The sequence below is a fragment of the Mangifera indica genome, chromosome 9 (genome assembly GCF_011075055.1).
Source record: "Mangifera indica cultivar Alphonso chromosome 9, CATAS_Mindica_2.1, whole genome shotgun sequence".
NCBI lineage: Eukaryota > Viridiplantae > Streptophyta > Magnoliopsida > Sapindales > Anacardiaceae > Mangifera > Mangifera indica.
The window spans coordinates 12,435,726-12,450,096 of NC_058145.1; the positions used below are offsets into that span (position 1 = coordinate 12,435,726).

Consider the following 14,371-nt stretch of genomic DNA (forward strand, 5'->3'; position numbering starts at 1 on the left):
CCTAAAAATTTTATCTCTTTTTGCCCCCCTAAACTTTAAAAACCTCAGCCTAAGTTTTAAAAAATAGCAGTTTCACCCTAGGGTTTGGTTTTGAAATCTCCGGTGACCTTTTCGGCTCCATTGCCGACGGTCTCTCTCTCCCGAAGCATCCTCTCCTCCCGAAGCATCATCTCCTTCCGACGATCTCTTTTCTCCTATTTGGAGGGTCGATCGACATCGAAGATGCCTTGAGAGACGAAGAACTTCATCAGGGAAGACGATCGTCTTCCTAGAAGAAGACCTTTGGGAAGACGACCGTCTTCCCAGACAAAGACGACGGCTTCATCTTCGTCTTCCCCGACGAAGTTCTTCGTCTCCCCTGACGAAGTTCTTCATCTCCCAAAGCGTCTCCGACGTCGATCGACCTTTTAAATGAGAGGAAAGAGATCGCTGGAAGGAGAGGATGTCTTGGGAGAGAGAGGTCGTCGGCAATGGAGTCGGAGATTTCAAAGCCAAACCCTAGAGTGAAACTGTCATTTTTTAAAACTTAGGCTAGGGGAAAATTTTAGTTTTCAAAGTTTAGGGGGTAAAAACAGATTATATTTTAGTTTATTTTTTAATATTATAGAGAAAATGATGATTTTACCCTTACCACCATTATTTTTAACTGGTCATGGGTGAGTATTTGATATTTTTATAGTTAAATAGTGAAAATTTATCATTACAGCATACCTTGGGTGGAAAATAGTAGTTTGGCCTTTTGGTTATTGGATGTGATTGATGTCGGGTTGAATAGGATGAATTGAATGTGACGGTTTTCTGCAAGCCAATCAACTTAAACTATCTCAAGCTAAGTGTATTAAAAATTAGGAATATGAATTATTATTTGTATATTTAATTGTTAATTTTGAATAAACAAAGTGAAATAAAAATTTAGAATCTTGATTAGCAACCGCATAGTTTTCGTATTAAATTTTAATTAAAATACTACTGTTAATTTAAAATTTTTTTTTTAAACTAAAAGTATGGTAGGTATGAATAGAAAATTTGGATGCATCTATTTGTAATTTTTTAATTTTCGATAAATCCTTCTATTTTTTTAATATATAGTTTTCCTAAACTAAATTTAATTTAAAAGATTGAAATATTAAGATGTCATTTTTTTTAATATAATTTTCTCTTTTTTTTTTTTGTATATTTAGTATTTGTTTGATATAGCTTAAGATGTAATGTTATTTTTAATTTAAAAATAGTTGATTATATAATGATATATCATTTTTTGTATATAAAATTTTACATATATATATCACTATTCATCCAAATCAAACCATTTAAAAAAAAATTTTAGTCGAAACTAAATCATTTTTAACTTTAAACTAAGTTATACTACAAATTTCAAACAATTAGATTCTAATTTTACATATGAAACATTTTATATATTAATAAAATTATATACATAATTCTATACATAAATAATAAGATATTATTAGATAATTAAGTATTATTTTTTTAATTTTTAATTATCTAATTATATAAAATACGTTATTATTTATATATTCTTTGTTTATTTGGTTTCTTCTCAATTGGCATCCAAAAAAGGCAGCCACGTGCCCTGTGATATTGTATCGTTTAGACAGCAGTTAAAAGTTTTAATCTCTCTGTGTTTTCCGTCTGTTAAAAAGTTTGTCCCATAATCATTCCGAAATGCGGCAAAGGGGGTTTCTATTAGTCCTGACTCCTGGGATATTGCATCGTGACTTGTTGCACTATTGGTCGGGTCCAGGACTGACCAAAACCCGAAATTGGTATGAATCCGTTTTTGTTTCCACGTTCATGACACTCCAGGTTGAATTAATGATGCGTTTGGTTAAAGGTTTTTAAGATTATCTTGATAATCTATCTTTTATTCCCTTGTTTGGTTTATCAGTAATAAAAGATTACAGTAATCTTTTATTACCAATGCTGACGTAGCAAGTAATATAGGTGGTAATCTGATTACCACCTTCACCTTAGGTATTTAAAGATTACTGGGGTAATCTTGAGTTTATTATAGAAAAATTATTATTTATTAATTTTTTGAGATAAAAATAAATTTATTTTTAATCAATATGACAAATAATATAAAAAATATTTAAAAATAATTATATTCAAGGGCATTTAAGTAAAATATTTTACTAGTAATCTTTTATTATCTTTAACCAAACACAATAATTATTTATACCTATCAAATTTTATCAAACATAGTAATCATTTATACTCAGTAATCTTCTAAGTAATCTATCTTTAAGATAATCTTTATATTTTAGTAATTAAACATTATCCAAACCAAACGCCCCCTAAGGGTATAAGCAATCCGGTTGAACGAGATTTAAGACTTTCTTTTTTAAATAAATTAAGAATAAAAAGATTAGAGAATTTTCAAATCAAATTAAATTATTTTAGATTTAAAAATAAATCATATCAAACTAAAAATATACAATTTGGTCTGTTTTTTAAATTATTAAAATAATTTATTTTTAAATATATCGTATTTAACAAATAATAATTAAATTATAGTTTTTTAAAATATAAAATAAATATGAAATATATATACAATAAATATTTAAATAAAATAATAAAATAGAAATAAAAAACAAATTGCACATCAAATGATTCATTAGAAAATTCTATTATCAAATATGGCTATATATATATAAAATTAACGGTTTGGTTCGTTTTGCAAACCGTTTGAACTACAACCCAATTTGTAAAACTATTTTTCTAAAATTTATTAAACTAAACCAGACATTTTATAAATCAAATAAAATTAAACAGTAATTTTAAATAATTTAATTTTATGGTTTAAATCGAATTACGTATACTCTTACGTAAAACTATTCTTTAAAAGAAAAAATAATGATTTAATAAGACTAATTATGATTCAAAACTGTGTATTTAAATTACTGGGAAATGAATTAGAAATTTAAACTTAAGTAATTTAACGGACAAAATGAATTAGTAGTGGTTAAGAATCCATCTAGAAGTAATTTAAAAATTAATATTTTATCATATTTTTTTTTTAATTTAAACAATTAATAATTTTTCTCTGCACAAAGTTCGAAAAATTACTTTTTCCTCCTGAGATATTTTTCTCCTCCTTTGGCAACCATCTTTGCTTTGGTCGTTGGTCAACCTTCACACCATCTTTTTTCTCTTGTTGATCTTCTCTCTTCGATGACCTTTTTGTTAGACAAAATTGAATTATTTTCATTCGATAAAAAGATAAAAACATTGACCTAGGGGTCAGTGGAGGGAAAAATAAAAATCTAGTAGATGGAAAATGTAAAATTTTAAAGTTAAATTGTAAAGGAAATTGTTATTTTTTTAAATCTAAAAAGGAAATAAATAAAAATTTATTATTTTTAATAAATTGTTAGTTAAATAATGATTTTATCTTTAAAATTAACTAATTTAGTTAATTTTAATAATTTACAAATGAGAATTTTAGTTTTTAATATTTAATTGATATTGGTTCGGTTTTAATAAACCTTGGTTGGGAGTAAGTCTGGGCCTAAATCTAATTATGGAACGAAATCAGTGATTAAAAAAAGAAGAGGGAAATTACAAAGATGAGGTACTGACTAGGAGTTGTCAGATTAATCATTGATGAGTCTTATTTTATTTTATTTTATTCTGGAAGAAAATAAAATAAAGAATATTTATATAGTATTTAGTACAAGCAACGCGTCAGCTGGCATTAGACTATTAGTTTAGGTATGCACTCACCTCAATGTCGTTTTTCTCTGCAACCAAGACAAACTAATGTCGTTTCGTGTCCTGTTTAATTTAATTAACTTGTGTGATGTGAGGCTGCTATACGATGTCGTGTGTAACACGATGTTATAAAGTTTGCGAAATGAAATTATTGTCTGTTTTAAAGGCTTATTCATTTTCGTCGGAAAAAATGAATTAATTTCCCTTCTCACAATGGGACTGCAATTCCATAAGACGCCAAGCAAATCAAGCCCACAAAAATTGGAAGGGCCAAGTGAGTTATTCCCACATAGGGTTTAACGAAAACCCAAATTTTTTAAAATTTAAATACTTATTTATCTATTAGTTTTGAGAATTATAATTAAAGATAAAATTATTATTTAAAATTTATATTTAAATAAAAAAATATTATTTTTTTCTTTTTAATTTTAAAAACTAACAATTTTTCTTTGTCTTAATTTAAAAAAATTAATCTTTTACTGTCACTTTATATGAATTTTAAGATTTTATATTTTAGAATGAACAATCACTTTCTCAAACTTTAAAATATTACATTTATATACTAAAAACTTCATTCTATCTTTTCAATGACCGTTCTTTCCAACGTTCCTCTTCGTGATATCTCTCCCCTTCCCTGGTGGTTTTTCGGTATAAAAACCATTGAAAATTTGATCAAAATGACTAGATTCTTATGCATAGATAGGTCCAATGGCCTCGCAAAGTTGTGGTCAACATCTGTGTGACACTGTCCGATTGATTTATGTGTCTGTCGATGCATAGATTGTCACAGATATGTACAATTTTTGCATAGATTCGTGCATAAAAATCCAACAATTTTGGTTATATTTTTGGTGAGTTTTGCATTGAAAAACCACTAGGGAGAGGGAAGATGCCACTAGAGAAGAATGCCGAAAAGAACAATAGCCAGAAAGATGTAATGAAGTTTTGGGGTGTAAGTGAATGTTTCAAAGTTTGGGAGGGTGGTTGTTCATTCTAAAATATAACCACCTCCCTAGTGGCTATATACGGTGGGGGTGAAAGATTAATTTTTTAAAATTAAGTTTGAGAGAAATTGTTAGTTTTTAAAACTAAGGGGAAAAAAAGAAATAATTTTTTCTTTGTTTAAATAAAAATTATAAATGACAATTTCATCCCTAATTGTAACAACTAAAACTAACAGATGGATGAGTATTTAGGTTTTCCGAAGTTAACTGAATTCATTTTAGGTTTTTACTATACCTTAGATGAGAATAAGTTTTCTGGCCAATTGAAAATGATATAATCTATTTGACTTTTTATATAATACAAAATATAACACATTTAGATAAATTTCACATCGACAAAATATGAAATAGATTTTGAGTTTGTCTATACATCCTATATGGCTTCGGGATAAAAAAATTTAATTAGTTAAATAACTTGTAAGCCAAGACAAATTTTGAGCATTTTGGCTTGCAAAACTTAGAAGCGTTTTGACTTACAAACCTCATAGCCAAAACTGAGGCTATTGAACCAGGGACGTAACACAAAATGTGTGAAATATAGATGAAAACACCATGCAAGCGTCCATGGTTTCAAAAACATAGAAGAGACAAAGTTCAAGAAGGTTGCAAATTTTCTTCGTGGATTTCACTGAGGCTCTGCCTTCGTCTTGTGGATAGTAATAAGGCTTAATATTGCTGCAAGCCTCCGGGTGAGAAGTGCCATTATAAGCGTTGCAGATATAGCTGAAGAAGTTTTCATAGTCCTGCAGCAAGAGAAATAATGTCATTTCTTGTAGATTTTTGTTATCCCTGGATTCTGCCTATTAATCATTCAATCTTTCTGATGCCAAGACATCGAAGAGTTTTAAGGTAATCTTGGAAATTACAGACAAAGTGAAAGAAGCTAATTACGTCATGAAGTGGCTGTCCATCAACTACTCGCCAGGGCACGTACTGATGAGGAGGCTCAGGGGAATTGGTTTTAGCTGCGTGTTGTAACTCAAGCTGCATCATTCATTGAGGAGAAAGTTGGGCTTAGAAGAAGTAAATAACAGCAGGCAAGAAAAATGAAATAAAAAACAAACAAAAGGAGTTTCCCAGAGATGATACAATTTTCATATCCTTGGAACAGTGCATATATACACAAGCTGCTCCTGCAGCTTAATACAAACATACAAGCCAATTCTTGATAGGATACTGATATTAATGATTAGACCAAACTAACGAATCCAACTCACTCACAACTTGAACTTGAATAAACATTGAAAAAGCACAGAACTAACCTCTGTCCCTTTTCCACTGGTATAGCAATCAGAGATGGCTTTGGATCCAATCCCAATTTCTCAAAGCAAATGAATTCACTTTAGTCATTCTAAAACATCAAGGCTGCTACATATTAAAGTTATATGTCTTACAAATTAAAAATGAATCAGGAAATGTCTCACTGTATTATCTTCAAATTATCATAAGGTGTTCTAAGCTCATATTAAAACCAAAGGCATGCCACTTGAGGCCAGATATCAATAGCACAAGCTTCCAGAGTGTTCAACAACCATTCAGATGGACCATGCTGCAACAAACATTAAAACATATTTTTCAAAAAATCCAATTGCCAATATAAATCAAAACTTTCTTTAACTCAATTTTAGGACTTTCTTCTTATTTCATTTTCCGGGAAAGAAAACTAAACTCAATTGAGATTGATGATAAAAATTTAGTGGGGCCTGGCAATCCAAGGCGCTGTTGGTGGTGTTTGTGTTTCTGATTTTGGCATTACCCCAAAGGTAAAATGAAGATCAACGATGGAGAGGAGATCATCTTCTTCAAAGACCTTAACTAAATAATTGATATTGTCAACAAATCCATTCCCAATAGTTTCCCATTTTGTATAAATTTAAGCTACAACTTGTCTCACAGTTAATTTGTACTAAATTTGAGCTTGACAGATATTAAAAAAAAAACAACAACCTGGCAAGTGATGGAACAGTTGGGTCCAATCCTGGCGTTGCCATATGGGATGAGCTTGAGATCAACTACAGAGATGAGTCCATTCTGGAAGAGCTTATTCAGGTAATTGACTATGAAATTTGAGCAATAGGGACAGAAGGTTTCATAGTATAGCTCCAGAGAGAATTTTACATTCTGGGGATTGGATAAAACCACCCTGGAATTAGCTGGTGATAGAGAATTGATGATCATAAACAGGTGCTGGATAAGGGAGAGGATTTTGTTTGAATTCATGAGACTTAGATTTGAATGTAAAATGTGCAAATGCCATCCGAATTGTAGGTAAAATATTCTATCAGCCTTGGATATGCCTTTCAAGCTTCTGTTATGGGCCCTGGGAAGATTGTCTTCACATGAATAGATAATTTTGTCAGCATACTGATAATATCTGCCCGAAGAAATAATATTAACAAGCCAGGTTGGGTATCCTTCAGAAAACTACAAGAAAATGCAGGCAAATAAGCTTTTGCAGTTGATGGTGTCAAATCAGTTGCAGTTATACCAGGGGAATTACTTTATACACTGACAAGTAATAGGATTATCGACATTTGAGAGAGCACTTATGGAATTCACGTGACAGTTTGCTGCATAAAGAACTTAAAAAGGCTCAATTTTGTGATCGATAGAATCAAATGTCCCGACATTTGTCTTCTCCATGAAGTCCCGGTTGCTAACTTTTTTACAGAGATCAAAGGTTTGTTCAAAAAGTGATATGTGGGGGTGACAAAATGTCATTCAATATGATGGGCAGTCTCAAAAATCCGATTTTTTTATGGCACATAAAATCAAAGTTCTAGATATAACAAACCAGCATTATCTTGTTGTAATTCTATTATGTAGGTTTGAAAGATTAGTAATATTAGTAAAATATTAGAATTTTTAAAGAGATATCTGGATTCAAACCTTTGTCATAATTTATGAAACTCTATCATGATATAGTGACTGTGGATTTGATCACTAAACTTGGGTTTATCTGTCTGACTAAATGGACAGGTTCCGGTTAAACAAAAGTTTCTATCATGTAGTGTAGGAAGTTTGACTTGTTACTTGGGTACATTATACTCAGGATAAAGTTCTGCAACCTTGGCCACAAAGTCTCCATAGTGAGATATGGCTTCAACACACAAGTGCCTTACTGATGCTGATGGGCTCTCTTAAACCAAGATACGTGCTAAGGCAACACCTTTAAAGTGAACTAGTCATGGCATTGAGAAATCTCTCAAGGACTAGTCCAAAATTTCATTTTGTTTTTCGAATAGTTTATTTGAATGAACTCACAAAAGAACATGGACAAAAATTACAAAAGATCAATTTCACCAGTTATTCACTAGTCAAACACACCCTAATGAATCCCGCAAGTTAGAAGTTGGTAAAGAGGATTACCCTGGAGAAGACGTACAAGCATTGAGTGTAGGTGGAATAACAGGGGCCATCACAGTCCCATGATTCACCACCACAACATCCAATCCATTTTCCTTGGCATATTCCCAGTCTACTTTCTCAGCTAATCTTAATTCTCTTTTTATTTAACACTGTAGCTGATTTTGCTATCGAATACGAGTACATTGTATTGTTATATACGACTAAAGAGGTGGTTTGGATCATGGAGTTTGTGACTAAGGTTAGAGTAGTTCCGAGTATTGTTGATCCGTTCGATGTATACTATGACAACAATGGCACTATTGCTCAAGCTAAGGAGCCAATGTCTTACCAACACTCCAAACATATTCTCATAAGGTTTCATCCTATCAAAAAAATTGCTTAGTGTGGAGACATACAGACATATAAAGTTAATTCGGATGAAAATATAGTTGATTGATTGACAAAATCTCAATTGCAACAAAAACATAAAAAACAGTGTCACTTAGTGTTAGATTAACAAGTGTAACTGAGAGATTTTAAAAGTAAGTGATCTAGAGCCACTCTATTGAGACTATATATGTATTTGCACCATATGATGTATTTATTTTATTATTAATAAAAGACAACTAATAATCTATTACTCATATGTGTATATATGTTTGACAAATCTTTTAAAATTGGTAGATCCATAACAAGAGAATCAATGTGTAACTCGATCATGAGAATTCTATGAACATATATGAGAACCGATTTAAAAATGGTTGTAATCTTAATATTATTCTGACAAAAGAAAAAATAACTTAAGCCCTCATACAAAAAATCAAGACAAACTTTTAAAATAAATGAGTAAACATTAGTTGAGCGGTTGATGATCACGTAATTGATATATTCAAAATTATATGGTCAGTAGTGGTCATATTTCCTATTGACCGTACAATCATTTAATACACTTAAATGATATATTAAAAAATATATATAAATAGTATTCCTTTTTATTTTTTTTATAACTATACCCATATAAGCCTTGTATCATTAACCAAAATTGTATAAACCCACCGTACCCTATTTATCTTAATTAACTATCTTTAAAATAATAAATAATATTATATATATTTATTTTAAATATATAAATATATATTATTATATAATTTAATATTATTTAATATTTATATTTACATCTCTAAAATACATACGATAAGTTTAGGGTAAAATAAGTGCACACCAGTCTAGTACAAGAGTTAAACAGTATTTTTCTGTCTACGTCTTGAAGAACAAAAATACCAAAAGCCCCACAAACTGAGTAAGCATAGTAATGTTTCCCACCAGCTGCCAAAAGTCCTTTGTTCTGGGTGTCCAAGAACAACCAGCCACACACTGACATGCCTCCAAATCTGAGTCTACTAATCTATTTTCTCCTCTTAAACTTCACTTCAATCTGCTCGCTGGGTCTATCCATTGGTGTGAATTGGGGCACTGCATCCTCTCACCCCCTCCCACCTCCCAAAGTGGTGGAGCTCTTGAAGTCTAATGACATCACCAAAGTTAAGCTCTTTGATGCTGACCCAGTTGTTCTTCAAGCACTCTCTGGCTCCAACATTGCTGTCACTGTAGCCATCCCCAATTCTATGCTCAAAAGCTTGAATTCTTCCAAGAAAGCTGCTGAAAGTTGGGTCCATGATAATGTCACTAGATACATTTCTCCTGACGGTGGCTCTAGAGTTAGGATTGAGTATGCTTTTATTGCTTTTGTTGATTTTATTAACATGTTTCTGGGTTTATTATTATTTTTATTTTTTTGGCTTTAATTTTTTTTCTGTTTCTATTTATGGAAGCCGTTCTCTTTCATTCTGCAAGTGCTATTAGACATTTTTTTATATATATACATTCAATGTTAGGGTTCGGAGGAAATTGCTGGTGCTTGTAATTAAATGGTGTGATTAAAGTTTGGTTTTTACAATAATGCAATGTGTCTGTTTATGTTGTCAGCTGCAGGTTTCATTTGGGCACCTTCGCTGAATCCTTGTCTTAATGTGAAATTCATTAATCAGCTTAGAACGAGGACTGCTTAGAAATTTAATATTCTCAATTTAGAACTTCCCTTCTCTCTCTCTCTTAAATATATTCGAAAATAAAATAATAGCTTTTTAACACCATTGAAGATTCAAAGTATTCTATCAAGTATCATATTAACTCACCAATTTGTTCTTCTGGATCATTATTCTGCAATACTAGAAGTCAATATGCACTTTCTTGTAGCTCAAATGTGTTAAGAATTGGACTGAGGAAATTAAGTCAGGTGATGCATATTCACATGACATCTAGTTTTATCACCCTTGGTGTTATAAAATTTCCTGTATAACTAAAAGAAAGGGTCATGATTCTATTTAGAATCAGTCACATGAGTTGATATTATATTATACTGTATTAATGAGTTTGATTCAAGGGGCTTAGAAATGTCAGAAGCTTCCTAAAGTGTTCAATATTAGGAATTTTAGGAGCTGCACCACCTTCGGTTATATATGCCACAAATTGGTTTTTGGTGCTGTAGCCTATAAACCACATTTATAGGCTCTGTATAGTGTCCCTTTGTGAGGTTGTGTTGGTCTACTTTAGCCATTTACTTGGACATAAGCTTACCTCTGTAAGATGAACTTTGAATTAATTGCATTCAGATGTCTATGAGACGGTCCCCAAAATTTCCCTAGCTTTTGTTTCTATTGTTATAGTAGGTTTTGATTCAACTTAGTCATGCTTCACTTTATGAGTAAAATTTCATGACAGAGCTAGCATTTGTGATTCATTTTTTGCATTCATCTCTGTGCAATATTGGATATATATCCAGTTTGACTTGATTGGAAAACTTGGGTTAGAGCAAACAAGTTCATGACATAGGACAACTGAGAAGGGTGGAAAGATGCCTCTCCTGTGATCTAGTTTAGTTTTCAATGGAAATTAAGGGATTAAAAAAATAGTTTTTTAGATGACTTCATTTTACACTGCAGTAACTAAAGACAATTGTTTTCTTGATGTGAAAATTGTCAGAGGAAAATTTTGCATCAGTGTTGCTTCTCTTCTTACATATTACTAACTCTTTACAGGTATGTTGCTGTTGGGGATGATCCATTTCTCCTAAGCTACGGTGAGCAGTTCCTTCCCTTTGTTATTGGAGCCGCCATGAACATCCAAGCAGCCTTGAGCAGAGCAGGCTTGGCTAGTGAAGTGAAAGTGGTGGTTCCATGCAGTTTTGATTCATTCCAGTCAGAGTCTGGCCTGCCATCAAAAGGACACTTTAGGCCTGGACTCAACAAAACCATGATTGAACTCCTTACATTTCTTCGCAAGCATCACTCACCTTTCTTTGTGGCCATCTCACCATTTTCAAGTTTCCACCAAAACAAGAATATTTCTCTTGACTTTGCTCTCTTCAAAGGAACTGCACACCCTCGTAATGATAGTCACAAAACATACAAAAACAGCTTTGACTTAAGCTATGACACCCTAGTTACTGCATTATCAACAGTTGGTTTTCCAGAAATGGATATTGTTGTGGCACAAATTGGGTGGCCAACAGATGGAGCTGCAAATGCAACTGTATCTACTGCAGAGACCTTCATGAATGGCTTGCTGGATCACCTTCACAGCAAAGTGGGGACCCCACTTAGACCTCGAGATCCACCAATGGAAGTATACATTTTAAGCCTTTTAGATGAGGATCAAAGACACATAGCAACTGGAAATTTTGAGAGGCATTGGGGTGTGTTCTCTTTTGATGGCCAAGCCAAGTACAATATAAAATTTGGGCAGGATGCAAAAAACCTTGTGAATGAACAAAATGTTGAGTACCTTCCTTCCAGGTGGTGTGTTGCAAACAATAATAAAGACTTGTCTAATGCAACAGCAAGGGCTCTGGAGGCATGTAATGCTGCTGATTGCTCTGCACTCTCTCCTGGTGGATCTTGCTACAATATCAGTTGGCCCCAGAACATATCATATGCATTTAATAGCTACTATCAGCAGCATGATCAAACGCCTACTAGCTGTGATTTTGGTGGGTTAGGTTTGATCACCACTGTCGATCCATCAGTGGATAATTGCAGATTTCCAATTGAAATTCGCACTTCTCATTCTTCTCTTCACAGAGCCTATCTTTTCCAATGCACGATACTGCTAACACTCAATACTTTTGCCATTTTATTTAGTTTTTCATGGTAGAAAGACATCTGCAGCCACATGTGCTCCACATAATCAGCCTCAGTTCTGTGGTTATGGTTATGGATATTTGTTGTTGTACAAGGTTTCAACTTGCTTAAAAACTTAATCGTGTGGATTTGAAGTTGGAAAAGAAGGAAGCAATTATTAAGAGGTCCCATTTTTTGGTAACTTTGTGGTTAGGATCTTTCCCAGTTGTCACTATGTCTTTTTCAGAAATGAGAGAGTACTTGACTGAGTTTTTATCCCGGTGCCATGACAGTACCCTCCCCTCTTCTTTTGATGTTGTGATGTTAAAATTGAAGTGTATGGTACAATTAGTTTACGGCATCCCCATTACCATATCTTAGTAACCATTTTTGTATCATGCGTTTGAAGTAATGGATGTGATGCAATGAATATTTTTTAACACTAGTAGACATTTGAAAGCTTGCTGGAGTTGGATTAAACCGATGTGTGATTTGGTCTCTTGAAAGTTGGAAAACATAAAGATCTTTGTGATATATGGTAAAATCTTCCCATTGACCGAGCTCGCAAAAGGACACTTGACGGGGCGACGATAAGTTACAGGCACAACAATCAAACATTTTGCATATCCATCAAGTCATACGGAAATGCACACGATGAAATGTGTTCATCAAGACTCCTTAGTGATATGGATTGCTGTATGATTGGTGGACAGTGCAAGCATAAGATGCATTAAATATTGTGTACGAATGTCGTCATCACATCGTCTCATTCGTGAAAAAAAAATAAAGAGTTTTAAAATTCTACCCACACTTCATAAATTAGAGATAAATTGTTATAGTGTAAAATTTTTTCCTTAACCAAACTCACAAAACACCATTAGAAGACACAACAAGCTATAAATATAACGCTTATACACTTTGCTGTATCTATCAAATCATCTAAGAACTTGAGTAAAAATTCCATTGGTTAAGGACCGTGGGAAGAACTACACATGGTAAAATATCTTTTCGATATCTATTAAATTCATTTCCTATTTTATTTAATGTTTATAGGAAAAAATAATAATTTTTTATTAAACCGAGATTATGTTATTATTGTAATTACCCTATTATGTATGAATTTAACTAAAATATGAGCAACTCTCTACAATCATATTTGAATTAATAATGTTTAAATATCGTGATTGCATGTAACTCCACTTGTCCATTCTATGACCACCATAGAGGTAGGAAGGAAGAAAAAAGAACCATAAGGAAAAAGGTACGTAAAGCTTCTGGCAATGTAATCCTATGATTCTCTCTAAGCAATCAATATATGACACTATTGTAGGCGCATTTAGACCATCGGTCGAATCATATTATAAACATTTCATTTCTTTATTATTTATTCTCCTACTTTGAATTTTATTTAATCCTAAATATGGTGAAAATAAGAATATTTATTTTAGGCCAAGTGACTATTTCTTGCTCAAGGTTTGATGTAAACTTAATTTCTCATCTGTTAACTATCAAAAATTCAAATACTCACTTATCTATTAAATTTTACTGTTATTATCAGAGGTAAATTGTCATTTAATAAAAATATTTAAAAAAAGTTATAAATTCATTAATCCCTCCCCAAAAAAATTTAAAAACTAGTAATTCCCTCTTCAAACCTAAAGTTTGAAAAATAATTATTTTTCCCTTAAGGTTTGCATTTTCTCCCTTGTCGCTTCTCCAGCAACTAGAGCCGACCAGCGTCTTTCCTCCCATCTCTCAAACGAGGACAAATCATTAACCTACCAGAGGTTAGCCAATGATTCATTGGCCAACACAAATCAACCAAACCGATCTCTGAAACCCTTGGTTGACAAATCATTGGTCGACCACAAGTTTGTTGGCTATTCGTCTTCGTTCAAGAGATAGGAGGGAGGAAGTTGACTAGCTCTGATTGTCGGAGATGCGACAAGGGAGAAAATGCAAACCCTAGAGGGTAAATAAATATTTTTCAAACTTTGGATTGAAGAGAAATTATTAGTTTTTAAACTTGGAAAAAAACTATGATGAATTTATAATTTTTTTAAATATTTTTATTAAACAATATGTTACTCTTGACAGTGACAATGAAAT

At 32.3% G+C, this 14,371-nt stretch overlaps 1 protein-coding gene and 1 pseudogene across 1 annotated transcript; one reads left to right on the forward strand and one right to left on the reverse strand.

Moving 5' to 3' along the window:
• Positions 1-5,118: 5,118 nt before the first annotated feature.
• On the reverse strand, positions 5,119-6,271 carry LOC123226274 (annotated as a pseudogene).
• A 3,106-nt stretch (positions 6,272-9,377) lies between these two features.
• On the forward strand, positions 9,378-12,702 carry LOC123225152 (glucan endo-1,3-beta-glucosidase 9-like). Its single transcript, XM_044649024.1, has 2 exons — positions 9,378-9,813; positions 11,183-12,702. The coding sequence occupies exons 1-2, from the start codon at positions 9,464-9,466 to the stop codon at positions 12,294-12,296; spliced, it is 1,464 nt and encodes a 487-aa protein (XP_044504959.1). The 5' UTR covers positions 9,378-9,463; the 3' UTR covers positions 12,297-12,702.
• The last annotated feature ends 1,669 nt before the right edge of the window (positions 12,703-14,371 follow it).